This window comes from Monodon monoceros, unplaced genomic scaffold (genome assembly GCF_005190385.1).
Source record: "Monodon monoceros isolate NGI ecotype Baffin Bay Population unplaced genomic scaffold, NGI_Narwhal_1 Super_Scaffold_3, whole genome shotgun sequence".
Classification (NCBI taxonomy): Eukaryota; Metazoa; Chordata; class Mammalia; order Artiodactyla; family Monodontidae; genus Monodon; species Monodon monoceros.
The window spans coordinates 51436079-51449768 of NW_021703780.1; the positions used below are offsets into that span (position 1 = coordinate 51436079).

The following is a 13690-nucleotide window of genomic DNA, read 5'->3' on the forward strand; positions in this document are numbered from 1 at the left end:
AATTTACATAGTGAAATTTTGCACAGATCTTAAATGGCAGATCTATAAGTTTTGACAAATGTACACACAAACATATTTCTACTTCACGACCCTTGAAGGTTCTCTCCTATTCCCCTTCCCAGTCAATACTCCCTCACCCCCAAGGGTTCTTTTCCTATCCTCAAAGCTTAGTTTTGCCTGTTGCAGAATTTCCTGTATCTGGAATCACACACTACGAACTTGTGTTTGGCTCCTTTCTTCTAACATGATGTTTTTGAGATTCATCCAGGTTGTTGCTTGTAGAAGTGGGACCCAAGATGTCAGTCACAGCTTGATGGTGTTAAGACAGGGACAATTGTTCTACCCGCTGGCCTCCACACCAAATACCCTCTAAATCCTGGTATGTGGCCCTCTCCACTCCTCCAAGTTAGTCTCTCTCCAGGGCCCAGCGAGTTCCTTTCCCAGAACCGCCCAGGCAGCCTCGGGCACCACCCAGATGGCCGCGAGGCCTTCACCGGGAACCTCCCCAGAACAGCTGCCCTCTGCCCCCCACTTCCCCCCAGTAAAACTCAAAAAAGAAACCGGCCCCTCCGCAGATCAAAATTCAGATTCGTTTAATTCCAACTGCGTGATGTTTTGGTGTTGATCACAGATATGCAGTCTTTAAGAAAACGTAAAAAGGAAAAACAAGGTCTTGGTGGGGGGACCCCAGATCTCACGGGCAGCCTCTGCAGAACCGGGATTCAGAATGAAATCTTTTCTTTTTTAAATAAACGGAAGAGTCGCTCTCCACTCCTCGCTCGGAAGGTTTCAAAGGTCGTCACACTGAAGCCCGGGGGCGTTCATCTCCCCTGCGGCCCGGAGAAGGGAGGAGGTTGGAGGGAGGAGGGAGGGAGCACACAAAAGCGAGCCGTGCCGAGAGGGCTAATGTTTCCTGTTTGCCTGGAACCCCCTCCCCTGTGTCCCCTCCCCCAGCCCCCTCCCAGCACTCGGGCGGAAGTGAGTTTGCTCCTTTGGAGATTAAAAGGATTCCGAATTCCGATCAGTCCCAATATCCAGCGTACTGAGAGGAGGAGGAGGAAGAGGCGGCAAAGCAGAGAAAGAGGGGGCACGCGCGCGCGTGCACGCAGGCAACCCGAATTGGGGAGTTGTTCAAAGCCCCAGGAGGCCAGGGCGCAAGGCGCGAGCAAAGCCCGGTAGGCGCAGCAGCGCTGCCGGGGCCACCCGAGTCTTGCTCGGCGACTCGTTTCAGAAAGAAGATGACGCGGGAGCGGGCCGGCGGCGTTGACCACGCGGCTCCCGAGCTCACCGCGCTGGGCCATTGCCGGTTCCACTGATTCCGGCGCGCCCCGGTGGAGGCTCCGTCCCCGCGGCTCGGGATCGGAGGGGGGGGACCAACGCGAGGGCGAAATGGCCCGATGACAAAGGAAATGTGATCCCCCTTCGCTGCCAAGGTTTCAGAGAGGACGGACGCGAGGAGGAGGAGGGGCGCGGGGCGCGCGCGGAGCTCGGATAGCATTGCACGACGGCTCGCGCGGAGCGGGCAGCGGGTACATCTAATATCTTCCTGCCGATGAATAATTCACGACGGCCCGCGGGGACCTGTGGTCCCGCGTTACGGCGCGGCTAAACCGGAGAAGGAGCTCGCTGGAGGCGCCCAGGCCCGGCGAGGCGGGGGCAAGAGGGCCCAGGGCCGCGTGGGGCGCGCGTGCGTGTTAAGCGCCGGCAGCGCGGCCGGGCTCGGCGGGCGCGCGGGAGACTCGAGGCGCGTGGGGCGCGCGTGCGTACTACACGCGTGCGGCCGCAGCGGGCTCCCACTAGCTGCAGCTGCGGCGGGGCCGACCGCCCTGCAGGGAGGCCGCGCCGGGCCGTGCGCAAGCCCGGAGCGCCGCACGCCGGGCCACCCAGGAGCCCCTGGCCGCCGCGTCATGCGGCGGGGCGGTCGGCGTCGCTCGGGGGGACACGGGCTCGGCATCGCGCCGCTCCCGCCTTTAGTAGTTTGGGGGAGCTTTCCTGTCCCAAGAAGAGACTAAATCCGTTTAAAGAAAAGCCACGCACCAAATACTCGTCGAACCAAATTTTGCTTCTCCCGCCGGGACTGGGATTGCACAGCGGACTCGACTTGGGGGGACTCCCCTCGGCTGGCGAGAAGCTAAGCTACAGCTGCTCCAGGGAGTCCTCTGACCTCCCTGCCCCCGCTCGCCCCTCGCGTGTCGGGACTTGTTCCGGCGCTCCCGCTTCGGGAAAGCACGCGGCCCCCGCGTCCTTTTCCGGGAGGAATCTGTGTCGCCTCCGGAGAGTGGCATTTAATGCCCGCAGCGTCGGGGGTGGCAGCGCGCGGGCCGGACGCGGCGAGGCCGAGCGGGCCGCGCCGCTCTGGTGCCGGCTCCTGGATCGCAGGCCTAATTGATGCCTTTTTCTGAGTGAGTCGGCGGCTCCCCCACCCTCCTTGTCCGCGCTCTCCTCTCCTCCTCCTCTTCCTCTCTGGTCTCCTCCCTCCTCCGGGCTTGGTTGCAAATGGCTTCGTTCTCCGAGACCGACTTCCAGATCTGCCTGCTGTGCAAGGAGATGTGCGGCTCTCCGGCGCCGCTCTCCTCCAACTCGTCGTCGTCGTCGTCGTCCTCGCAGACGTCCACGTCGTCGGGGGGCGGCGGCGGGGGCCCCGGGGCTGCGGCACGCCGCCTACACGTCCTGCCCTGCCTGCACGCCTTCTGCCGCCAGTGCCTCGAGGCGCACCGGCTGCCGGCGGCGGGCGGCGGCGCGCCGGGAGAGCCGCTCAAGTTGCGCTGCCCTGTGTGCGACCAGAAGGTCGTGCTGGCCGAGGCGGCGGGCATGGACGCGCTGCCCTCGTCCGCCTTCCTGCTCAGTAACTTGCTCGACGCCGTGGTGGCCACGGCTGACGAGCCGCCGCCCAAGAACGGGCGGGCCGGCGCCGCGGCGGGCGCGGGCGGCCACAGCAACCACCGACACCACGCGCACCACGCGCACCCGCGCGCTTCTGCCTCGGCGCCGCCGCCACTCCCGCCAGCGCCGCAGCCGCCCGCGCCGCCCCGCTCAGCGCCCGGCGGCCCCGCGGCCTCCCCGTCGGCGCTGCTGCTGCGCCGGCCTCACGGCTGCAGCTCCTGCGACGAGGGCAACGCGGCCTCGTCGCGCTGCCTCGACTGCCAGGAGCACCTGTGCGACAACTGCGTCCGCGCGCACCAGCGCGTGCGCCTTACCAAGGACCACTACATCGAGCGCGGCCCGCCTGGCCCCACAGCCGCCGCCGCTGCCGCCGCGGCGCAGCAGCTCGGGCTCGGGCCGCCCTTCCCCGGCGCGCCCTTCTCCATCCTCTCGGTCTTCCCCGAGCGCCTCGGCTTCTGCCAGCACCACGACGACGAGGTGAGTTCGGGGGCCGCTCCCGCGGGGGCTGCGGCCGGGCGGCGTGGGGCGCGGGTCTGGCACCCGGGGAGCCGCGTGGGTGCTCGTGCGGGCATCCGGGCAGGCCCCCCAGCAAGGGGAGGGGGTCCTCTCCCTTCCGGATTTCTCGTTTTTCTTTTGGTTACGCGGCAGCCGCTGCCCCAAGCAGATCCTGACCCGGGAAGTGTGTGTGGAGAAGACCTGGCCTCTGTGTGCGGGCTGCGAGGGGTCCCAAAACTTAGAGTCCCCCGCTTCCGTATCCAATTTTCTTTTCGGCAAAATGTGGCATCCGCTGTCTCTAGTTAGGCATGAGCTGGGAAGAGGTAGTTGTCTGCGACTGTGTAGACCTGGCCTCGGTGTGCGAGGGTCCCTCCTCTGCCCTCCGACGGCTCCCGAGGTTGGAGACACCCCCTCTTCTTTAGGGACTTTGATTTCCTCATTCCTGTTTGACAAAGCGTGCAGGCTATTGTTTTAAGTAAGACATGAGATGGAAACGTGTGTATGTGTAGACGTGGTCTCCTTGTGCGGGCACACCAGAGGCCTCCCAGCATGCTGAGGGTTCTCCTTTAGCTTTTTTTCCCCTTATTTTTGTTTGTAAAACTCGTCGATTGTTGCTTTTAAGTAGGGCATGAGCCAGGAGGAGATGGTCGTGTGGGTGAGTGTGGGGTGCGCTTGCGCGTGTAGACCTGGTTTCCACGTGCGCGCTTGTGAGGGGAGGATTGTGGTTTTTGTTGGGACATCGTGGCAGTCGTTGCCTCCTTGTATGGAGTAAGAACAGCCTTCCGCGGTTCTGTTCCCGCACCGTGGAAAAAGCGTGTTCTGGCCCCTGAACCTCCCTTGTATGGAATCGCCCTTCGGCCTCGTGGGCCCACCGCTGCACCGGGAGCAGCGGAATCGGGGGGCCTTGCCCATTGCCCTCACCCAGCTGGAAGTCCTTGGGCCGCCCCCGCCTGCCCCGGCTTCGATCTCTGCGGGAACCGGTTTCCCTGGTTGGGAGGTGTCCCCACCCCGTTCAACCTGGGGCTCGACTTTTCATGGAAAACAAGCCGACCCAAGCTGCACGCGGCTCGAACCGGGGGCGCAGAGTCCGCGGGCTGCACGGCAGCCTTTGAGCTTATTTGGCTCTTTTGGCTGTTTGTTGAATAAACCGTTCTTGCTTATTTTTCACATCTTGTGCCACCTTACACTCACCCGAACCCACTGGAGGACGGGGCCAGAAGCTTTGAGGCTCAGCCTCTGCTGAGAGGGTCAGTGACTTAATGCTACCTGTAGCCCCTTTGTGAGACTTGGTGCTAGCCTTGCCTTGGGCGCGGGCAGGAGACGGCTCCTGGTGCGAGTTGGCTGCGTGCTAGGTGGAGTGGGCGTGCTCGTTCCGAACGCGGCTGAGGCTTGCCGAGCGCAGCCTTTTCCACGCCTAACCTGTTATTTGGGGAGGAGGGCGGAGCTATTGCCTGCTGGCCTTAAGCCGGCTTCTTCTATTGGAAAAAAGTTGAAATTCTAATCTACTTGTTGTGGACGCCTCATTTTAAAAGTTTCTTTCTCGGTATGAAGCCTAAGGGGCAGCTATTCTTTTCCTTCCTTTTTTAAGCTTTGAATGGACTCATCTTTAAAGTTTTCCCACATTCATGGCTGAATGTGTCTAGTAGGTTCTTTCAAAAATGGATTGAGTTAAATACTGATCCGAATCCCGGGGATGGAAAGAGGGAGCCAATTTGCCGGGAAGATTAGCGTCGAGGGGGAGGGGAAGGGGGGGAGGGAGAGGGCCGCTTGAATCCGCCACAATTTCCCTCCTGGCAGGGGCGTTGATTGAACCCTCCCTCCCAGCAGTTGAGTTTAAATGTCAGGTTTTATTTATATTCCCAGTTAAAGATCCACATACGTTTTATTTGGGTTAAAACAGTAGATGCTCAGTGTTGCCACACTTGTAAAAGGTTTATACACTTTTTAAATTATTAAACCATTCAAACGGTATGGGAGCGTGTGAAGTGTCGCACCCCTCACCCTGGGAGGTACCTGGATGCCCTGAACATTTAGATTTTTTTTTAACGTGTGCAATACTAGGCTGAAGTTGTTTGGCAAAGGCACTAAGATATTACACTGTTAGACCAACTATCCTTTCAAAACATGACATTTGCTCAGTTTTGAGCAAAATTCTACTTCCCCTTCTTGGTTTTTCATTAAAAGAAGAAAACTTGGAAAACAGTTGTTAGATCTCTTTAATCGTTCCTGCATTTGGAATGTTAGGGAATTTAAGTTTAAAGGGACAAACCAATGCTGTGAATGGAGAAGTCAAGTGTTGGGAGGGAAAGCACCAGGTTCACAGAAGTGATCCCACCCACGGCCTAAATTCTTCGTTTCCTTCCGAGGGAGTGATCCTTCACAGTTTAGTAATATTGTTGCTTTAAAAAACCATTCTTCGGATTGGGAAAAGGAGACTGAAGGCAATGTGGAGGACTATCGTCCTGTTCTCTATTGGATTGTGACGGACTGGATGCCTAAATCCATGTGTTTTACAGTAGGTACACTCTACTTCAGTTTTTGAAACGTGCTCCTTCACTGAGTTGCCTCCCGGGTCAACAGGCTCAATTAAATAATTCAGGGAGCCCTTGCCTGATGGTGACTAATGCCACCTGACCTTGGGAAGAGGGCCCCGACGCCTGGCTCTTCCCCTTTAATTTTAAGGAGGGTGCCTCCGACAGTTGGCCACCTAGGGGTGCGGGAAGCAGCCGGTAGGGTCTCTTCCCAGACTGCTTTCCTAAGCATTCCCCGCACCCCCCCCGGAAATGGCCCCTCAGGACTGACAAGGTGGTGTTCTGACCACTGGTTTAAAACTTAATTTTAAAATCTAAAAGGAGGGAGCTGGGTTTTCCAACGGAATGGTGAGGGTTGTTTGCTGCCACTCTGTATTTGGTCCATTTAAAAAACAGAGTTTGGGTTTTTCGCTTTGGTGGTCAGTCCGAAAGGCCTGCAGGCGCCGAGGCCCACGGTTAGCCAGGCCGGGAATTGGGGGCCCGCGCTCCTGACCGCTGGCCGCGCGCCTCCCGCGGGGCCTGGGAGAGGCGGACGGAGGCGCCGCGGCAGTGGGTCAGCCCCAGCCCGGCCGGCCCGGAGCCCGCGTCGGCGAGCGGGAGGCGGCGGGGCCGAGACGGGGTCTGCACGCATCTGGTGGGGGGAGAGTTTAGGTAGTTGAGTGGGACTGGAGCGCGCTGCTCCCACCTTCACGAGGTGCCTTTTAATGTGTTAATTGCACGTGGGATGTGAGCCCTTGGCTGCCTTGGAGGCGACACTGGAAGCAGAAAGGGGGTGTGTGTGTTTAGAGGTCGGGCGGTAGGATTCTGTAAATGGCGAGAAGCCGAGTGGGGTCTGAGCCTGTTCCGGTCCCCGGGAAAGGCCCTGTCAACTGGCGGGGGTGGCCGAGGGGGGGCGGTGGTGACCCAGTTGCCATCTTGAGCCGAGGGATATTTTGTAGCTCGAGGATGGCAGTATTGTTCCCCGTTAGGGGGGGGGGGGGGGGGGTGGATTTTCCTGAGTGTCCTGTATGGAAAATGGGGTGTAGGTGCTAATACAATTTATTTTCACTCCCTGGAAATATAGGTTCTAGAATTCCAATCCAGTGTGACCCTAAGTATTGAGACATCCTAGGCTTGCGGGGGAAGACTATCTTTCCCCAGGAAACCACTCTCAAAAAATCAGCCTCAAACCACTGAGGAAGACGGTTTGCTGCCTAAAATAATTGGTTGTGGAATGAATTCTTGTATCTTATTTTGAATGAGTTCCTGTAAATGGGGATTGTACCAGTATTGGCACCAATGTATTTTATTTTGCATTCCCAGAGTCTAAGCTTTTTCAGGCATGCATACTCAGTGTATGTTTTAAAATAATAGGTGTGTGTTTTGTACATTGTAAAATTTATAGCAAGAGCCTTTTTTTTTTAAGGACAAGAGAGAAAAAGTGAGTCGAAATGTGCATTCTAGTTGTTTCTGTGCCCCATCTTCAACCCGTTCTATAGGACTAGGTAGATGTGTGTCTGCATAGCACACACATCTCACCTATTCACCAGAAAACCAAATTTTCCATACCTTGGAAATAATTGGAGGTTCCTGCTTTGAATCTAGTTCAGCAGGTGGATGTTTGTAGATTGAAATCTGTTGAATTAAGAAAATGCTTGATGAGTGGGGAATCCCCTGGCAGTCCAGTGGTTAGGACTCCATGCTCTCACTGTTGAGGGCCCAGGTTCAATCCCTGGTTGGGGAACTAAGATCCCACAAGCTGCGAGGCATAGCCAATTAAAAAAAAAGAAGAAAATGCACACATATGTAATTTTAAAACATATTTCAGGTCACTAAAACCAACATTAAAATGTGTAGTTTTCTAGTTTCTCCTAACATGTAAAATTTTGAACACAACTGTTTGGCTTTTTATGTTTTCATTTAAAAAATTCTGTGCATATATAGAAAGGGAGTTAGTTTTGGAGGAAGCCTTAAATGAGGAGGTGAAATGGTTAAAATGCTTTTGTTTTTGAGGTAGTTTGCCAGAAGAAAGGGTTTTATAAGTTTTTCTGATTATGAGGAATTTTAATTTACTTGATAATTCTATATAGCTCTGAAATTTAATCCCCTCCAAATTTTATTTCCTTTGGTGCTAACTGAAGTCACATGGGTTGCTTACTCGCCAGCTCCTCACACAGGGCAAGGTTTATTTCAGATGTATTCATTCTTAGCTAATAAAGGACCATTTCGATGTCATTCTTCTTGACACTTAAGCGAAAGGTTGAGAAGAATTCTACCATGCAGGCGGTTTCAAAGTAGCGTTTCCTCCCCCTTTTCCCCATAACACTGACAAAGAGTTGAAGGCTTGACTCACTAAGGCTGTTTGTGCCATCTCTCTTATTTTGGAAGAGAGCGGATAAAGAATTACAGTTGCCTGAAGGGAGCAAAAGGTGCCACCACTGCAGCCACTCTGTTCCTCGTTCTTTGACCTTTCAAGCTTTGTGACTTACAGGAGGAGGCTTGAGCCATCTTTCCTCTTCAGTTGATGTGACCTACTGCTTCTTCAATACTAAATTATTCTTCTCCCTTTGAGGTTTTGTCTGTACCCACAAACCTAGTTGACTGAAACCAGATTGACTGTTTTGATTGACAAGACTCTGGCTTGTTAACAGAAGAATTGGGAGGGGTGGGGGGGTGAGCGTGGGCAATTTACATCTGAAACTTCGGCTTAAACCCTATTCCAGTGTAATTCCTTGCCTCTTCAGATTGCATCTCCAGTTTCGTTCATGTTTTAGATAGTTGGCTTACAGTTGGCTTTGAAGGTATGGTGGAATGAAACAGGGGAAGACCCCTAATGCCTGGGTTTAATCTCCCACTAACACCCACCTGAAATTTTGAGAGATTCATATTTAATCCGAAGACATCAGGCCAATTTTTAAAAATTAATTAATTAATTTATTTTTGGCTGCGTTGGGTCTTCCTTGCTGTGAGTGGGCTTCTTCTAGTTGTGGTGAGCGGGGGCCACTCTGTTGCGGTGCGTGGGCTTCTCATTGCAGTGGCTTCTCTTGTTGCAAGCATGGGCTCTAGGTGCGTGGGCTTCAGTAGTTGTGTCATGCGGCCTCAGTAGTTGTGGCTCGCGGGCTCTAGAGCGGCAGGCTCAGTAGTTGTGGCGCACGGGTTTAGTTGCTCCGTGGCATTTGGGATCTTCCCGGACCAGGGCTTGAACCCGTGTCCCTGCATTGGCAGGCAGATTCTTAACCACTGTGCCGCCAGGGAAGTCCCAAGGGTGCAATTCTTGATTGTGATTATTTATCTGACAGGCTTTTCTTGATTGTGATTGTTTATCCAACAGGCTTGTGCAAAATTGCACATTCTGTCATCGTTAATGGGATTTTTTTATATATATATATAAATGGGATTTGAATGAAACCGAGCAGTGGGCACAAGACAATGAAGTGGGTCAGGTCAGTTGTGTCAACTGAGGGCTCCCCTCATGGCTCCCACATCTTGTGAATTTTGAGGGTCCCTGAGTGGGCTTTGGAAACCCCCCTGCCCAGCCTCTGTCAAACATCTGTCAGCAACTGTATCCTTAGTTGTTATTGTTGCTTCTGGAAAGTTCGGGCAGCCATTTCCTTCTATCTAGCCTTGTTGAAATGCCAGTGGAGTTTGCAGATTTCTTTAATGTCTTTGGCTAATTGGGATAGTTATAAAGATGTTCTTCTACTAAAAAGTATGCACATGGAGATTTTGCTGCTAAATATGGATCTGATAGAACATCTTCAGCACAGGTGTTTAAAAAATGAGAATTGTGAATAGGTTGTGTCAACACTCATGATTATGGTGTGTTTATATAGACCACATCCGCAGATTTTGTTCTGTGCCGTCTGCCTCTCTTTGAGATCAATGTCAGAGGGAGATCTTTCTCTTAGGATCATCTGTAGGCTTGTACTGGGTAAGTGTTGAGCAGAAAAGTGGATATGGTAAAGGAAGTTTTAGTAGGAGTTGGGATAATGGTTTTGTGGTATTTCTTATTAATGCTGTCTGTTTATATAGCTTTATTTTTACTTAAGCATTTAGGCAGTGTGGTTTTAGGTTGAGATTTCTTGCTCTGCGTTAGTTTTCTCATCTGTAACACTTTGCAGTGTTAAGGATTCCAGTTAACATATTTAAAGAGTCTGTAGCACAGTAGAAGCCAATTGTAAACACTTATAATAGCTTTGCTTTGCTTTTGTTTTGTTTTATTATAAATTTATTTATTTATCTTTGGCTGCGTTGGGCTCTCGTTGCGTCGAGCAGGGGCTACTCATTGTTGTGGTGTGCAGTTTTCTCATTGCGGTGGCTTCTCTTGTTGCGGAGCACAGGCTCTAGGCGCACCGGCATCAGTAGTTGTGGCGCACGGGCTTAGTTGCTCTGTGGCATGTGACATCTTCCGGGACCAGGTCTTGAACCCGTGTCTCCTACATTGGCAGGCGGATTCTTAACCACTGTGCCACCAGGGAAGTCCCAGGTTTTTTTTTTTTTTAATTAAGAATTTTTAAAATTTAAGTATAGTTGATTTACAACATGTTAATTTTTGCTGTACAGCCAAGTGATTCAATTATACATATATATATTCTTTTTTTAATATATTTTCCATTATGGTTTATCATAGGATACTGAATATGGTTCTCTGTGCTATACAGTAGGACCTTGTGGTTTGTAATAGCTTTTATTAATAAACTGTTGAGTATTGCAGCAGACTCCTCACCCCACCCCTCTTCCCCCCAGAGGGGATGCTGTAGAAGAAAACTAATGTCAGTGTTGGAAATTGTGGCTTCTGTCAGTTTACTATGATCTAAACGGAAGGATGTAGTGATTCTTTCAGGTGATGCAAAGTGAACTGGAGAAACATGCATAAAACTTGTTTCACCTTAGAAAAACTGGACCTCAACTTTAACTTCTGGTCTAGACCATCTTAGGGTTATAGGGCTCCCCGAGCCTATGGGAAAAGATGGGCACAACTGTGTTTAGAGGCTACATCAATGCCCTCAGCTTTTTTTTTTAGAGATGGAAGGCCACTGTTTCTGTTCACATTTTATATGATGTATTTGACAACCATTAATCTTTAAAGACTTGATCTTTTTTGGCACCATGACATTTCAAGGAAATGGATCAACTTGCTCAAGGGAACAGTCTGATTTCAGGGACTGGAATATTTTATAAGCTTTAATTTCACGGTGTTGTCAGGTGTGTGTTTTAGGTGTTCCTGAAGAGGAAACTTCAGTTATCACAAGAAAGGCCTTAAATCATCATAGAAAAACTGCTACTTTACAAATGGGGAGACAGGCTGGGGTGATGAAATGACTTAAGCAGGAACTTGCCTAGTCTAGCACTCTTTTCACATTGCTAGTTATTTTTTATTTTTTAAAATTTTTAATTAAAAATTAAAACAAAAATTTTTTTTGTGGCTGTGCTGTGCAGCTTGTGGAATCTCAGTTCCCCGACCAGGGATTGAACCCAGGCCATGGCAGTGAAAGCCTGGAATCCTAATCACTAGAGCACCAGGGAACTCCCCTACTATTCATATACAATATTTGGCAAATTTATTATTTTTTTTGAAACTAGTTCATAGAAGTCTGATTTTTTTAAAATTAATTTATTTTTGGTTGCGTTGGGTCTTCCTTGCTGCACGCAGGCTTTCTCTAGTTGCAGCGAGCGGGGGCTACTCTTAATTGCGGTGCACGGGCTTCTCATTGTGGAGCACGGACTCTAGTCACGCGGTCTTCAGTAGTTGTGGTGCACGGGCTTTGTTGCTCTGCGGCATGTGGGAACTTCCCAGACCAGGGCTTGAACCTGTGTCCCCTGCATTGGCAGGCAGATTCTTAACCACCGCGCCACCATGGAAGCCCAAGTCTGATGTTTAATATTAAATTTTTTGCTTGAATCTTTAGCTTCTTGTGTTTTATCTTGTTTTTGGTCTTTTTAAGTTATTAAGGAGAAAATTAAATAGCACACAGGTAATTACAAATGGGCCACAGTATGGTCTCTTGGCAAAAGTGAGTGTGACCATCATTACCGTGACTACTTCTCCTTCCAGAATGAACTTAATGCGAAGTATTATCAGAACAATGATTTAGCAAGGAAGAGGCCTTGAGGTTTTTTTTGGGGGGGATATATATATATATTTATTTATTTGGCTGCATTGGGTCTTTGTTGCTGCGCGCGGGCTTTCTCTGGTTGTGGTGAGCAGGGGCTACTCGCTACTCTTTGTTGCGGTGCACGGGCTTCTTATTGTGGTGGCTTCTCTTGTTGCAGAGCATGGGCTCCCAGGGGTGCTGGCTTCAGTAGTTGTGGCTCGCGGGCTCTAGAGCACAGGCTCAGTAGTTGAGGCTCATGGGCTTAGTTGCTTCGTGGCATGTGGGATCTTCCTGGACCAGGGCTTGAACCCGTGTCCCCTGCATCGGCAGGTGGATTCTTCACTACTGCACCGCCAGGGAAGTCCGAGGCCTTGAGTTTTAATTAGTCTCTTGAAATAATGTCTGTCTCATAGCAGATCTCTACAGTATCAAAGTGAGAAGGGTACTTCCTCTGTCAGCCAACCTCTAACGTAGGCCTGTTCTTCCGTGATCTCAGGCAGTGGAGACTCCCACCCGCCCTTGCCCCAGTACTCTTGCCCTGTGGCCCCAGCACTTCAGAGAAGCTACTCTGGCACTGGTGGGGCTCTTACACCAGATCTGGCCTTGGTTGATGTTAGTGGACTTACGGACCAATTCGAGAAAGATGTTGCCAGGTTGCTGGTTCTCAGTGGTGATGCAAGTTGGGTTTAATTAGAATATGCTCGTGATGCTGCCTTGATCCCTTTGCCAGAAACAAAGGAGATCTCTTCCTTTTCAAGCCACAGAATGCCCTGGAAATGTTCTCTCTCACGTTATGTAGTTGGGGGATTAAAAGGGGAACAGTAAATGGGAAAATGCTTGTAGATTCTTGATGTAAAGACAAGAGCATGAGCTTTAGAGTAAGAAGACCTGGGTTCACAGCCTGGTGTTACGCGGAAGTAGCTGTGTGACCTTGGACAAGTCACTTAACCTTTCAGGTGGAAATGGTAGGAGTAGTATTAGAGACCTATTTGTGGAGGGGAGTTATGATTTATACGAAGATGCTTGGAAGAAGGAGTTAGAAAAATTTGTTTCAATATACATGTACATAACTGTGTGAGTCTCCTGAAAAAAAAATTTGGCTTCAGTTTTTCCCGCAAGTTTCAGCCAAACAGGTAAAATTCCTTCTTCATGAAATTAAATGTTGCTTATCCTTTTTTAAAAAATACTTCCTGGTTGATGGCCAAGCAATATTTGATACCATGAAATAATTTGGGCGGTTTCTCATTGCTGACAGGACTTGATGTGTTAAGATTTGTCATCAAAATATTTGAATGTCTGTTTTCTGCTAGGAATTACGCTCCTTGCTGAGGATGCTGGAGCCTTGTGGTTGGTTAGTCTACTGGGAAGACAGAACTGGAAGAAAGTAGTTGATGGGGAAGGGGGATTCTTACCTTCCTGGGTGGCTACTTTATATATGGTCGCATTTACATTACCAGAGGAAATATAAGTGTTAAAAGCTTGTGGCATCTAAACGGAGGTTCTGACTGGGAGATGAGTTTGGGTTGGAAGAGAGGAGTTTAAGATGAATCTTGGAGAATGGTGGGATTTTAGGTCGAAGATGGAAGAAAGGCAGGAGTGGTTTCAAGGAGCCTGCATTGGATTGACTCTAGAGGAGGGCCTGCAGTCTTGATCTTTTATCTAATTTTTCCTTTCAGCATCCCTAAGAAAGGTGTTAGGGTCCCCTCA

At 50.9% G+C, this 13690-nt stretch overlaps 2 protein-coding genes across 2 annotated transcripts in view; one reads left to right on the forward strand and one right to left on the reverse strand.

Moving 5' to 3' along the window:
• Positions 1-1021: 1021 nt before the first annotated feature.
• LOC114907577 lies at positions 1022-1609 on the reverse strand. The gene has a single exon (XM_029243295.1). It carries the CDS (start codon positions 1496-1498, stop codon positions 1022-1024), a length of 477 nt encoding a protein of 158 aa, XP_029099128.1. The 5' UTR covers positions 1499-1609.
• A 322-nt stretch (positions 1610-1931) lies between these two features.
• The window catches only part of TRIM71 (tripartite motif containing 71), a 59666-nt gene continuing 47907 nt past the window's right edge, over positions 1932-13690 (forward strand). The window contains exon 1 of the mRNA XM_029243845.1: positions 1932-3360. Within this exon, the coding sequence (XP_029099678.1) occupies positions 2497-3360 (864 nt within the window). The 5' untranslated portion in view covers positions 1932-2496. The remainder of the gene's footprint in view (positions 3361-13690) is intronic.

Bases quoted from the DNA above. Each gene is read 5' to 3' on its own strand.
- LOC114907577 (XM_029243295.1), bottom strand. From the start codon at position 1,498: ATGCTATCCGAGCTCCGCGCGCGCCCCGCGCCCCTCCTCCTCCTCGCG.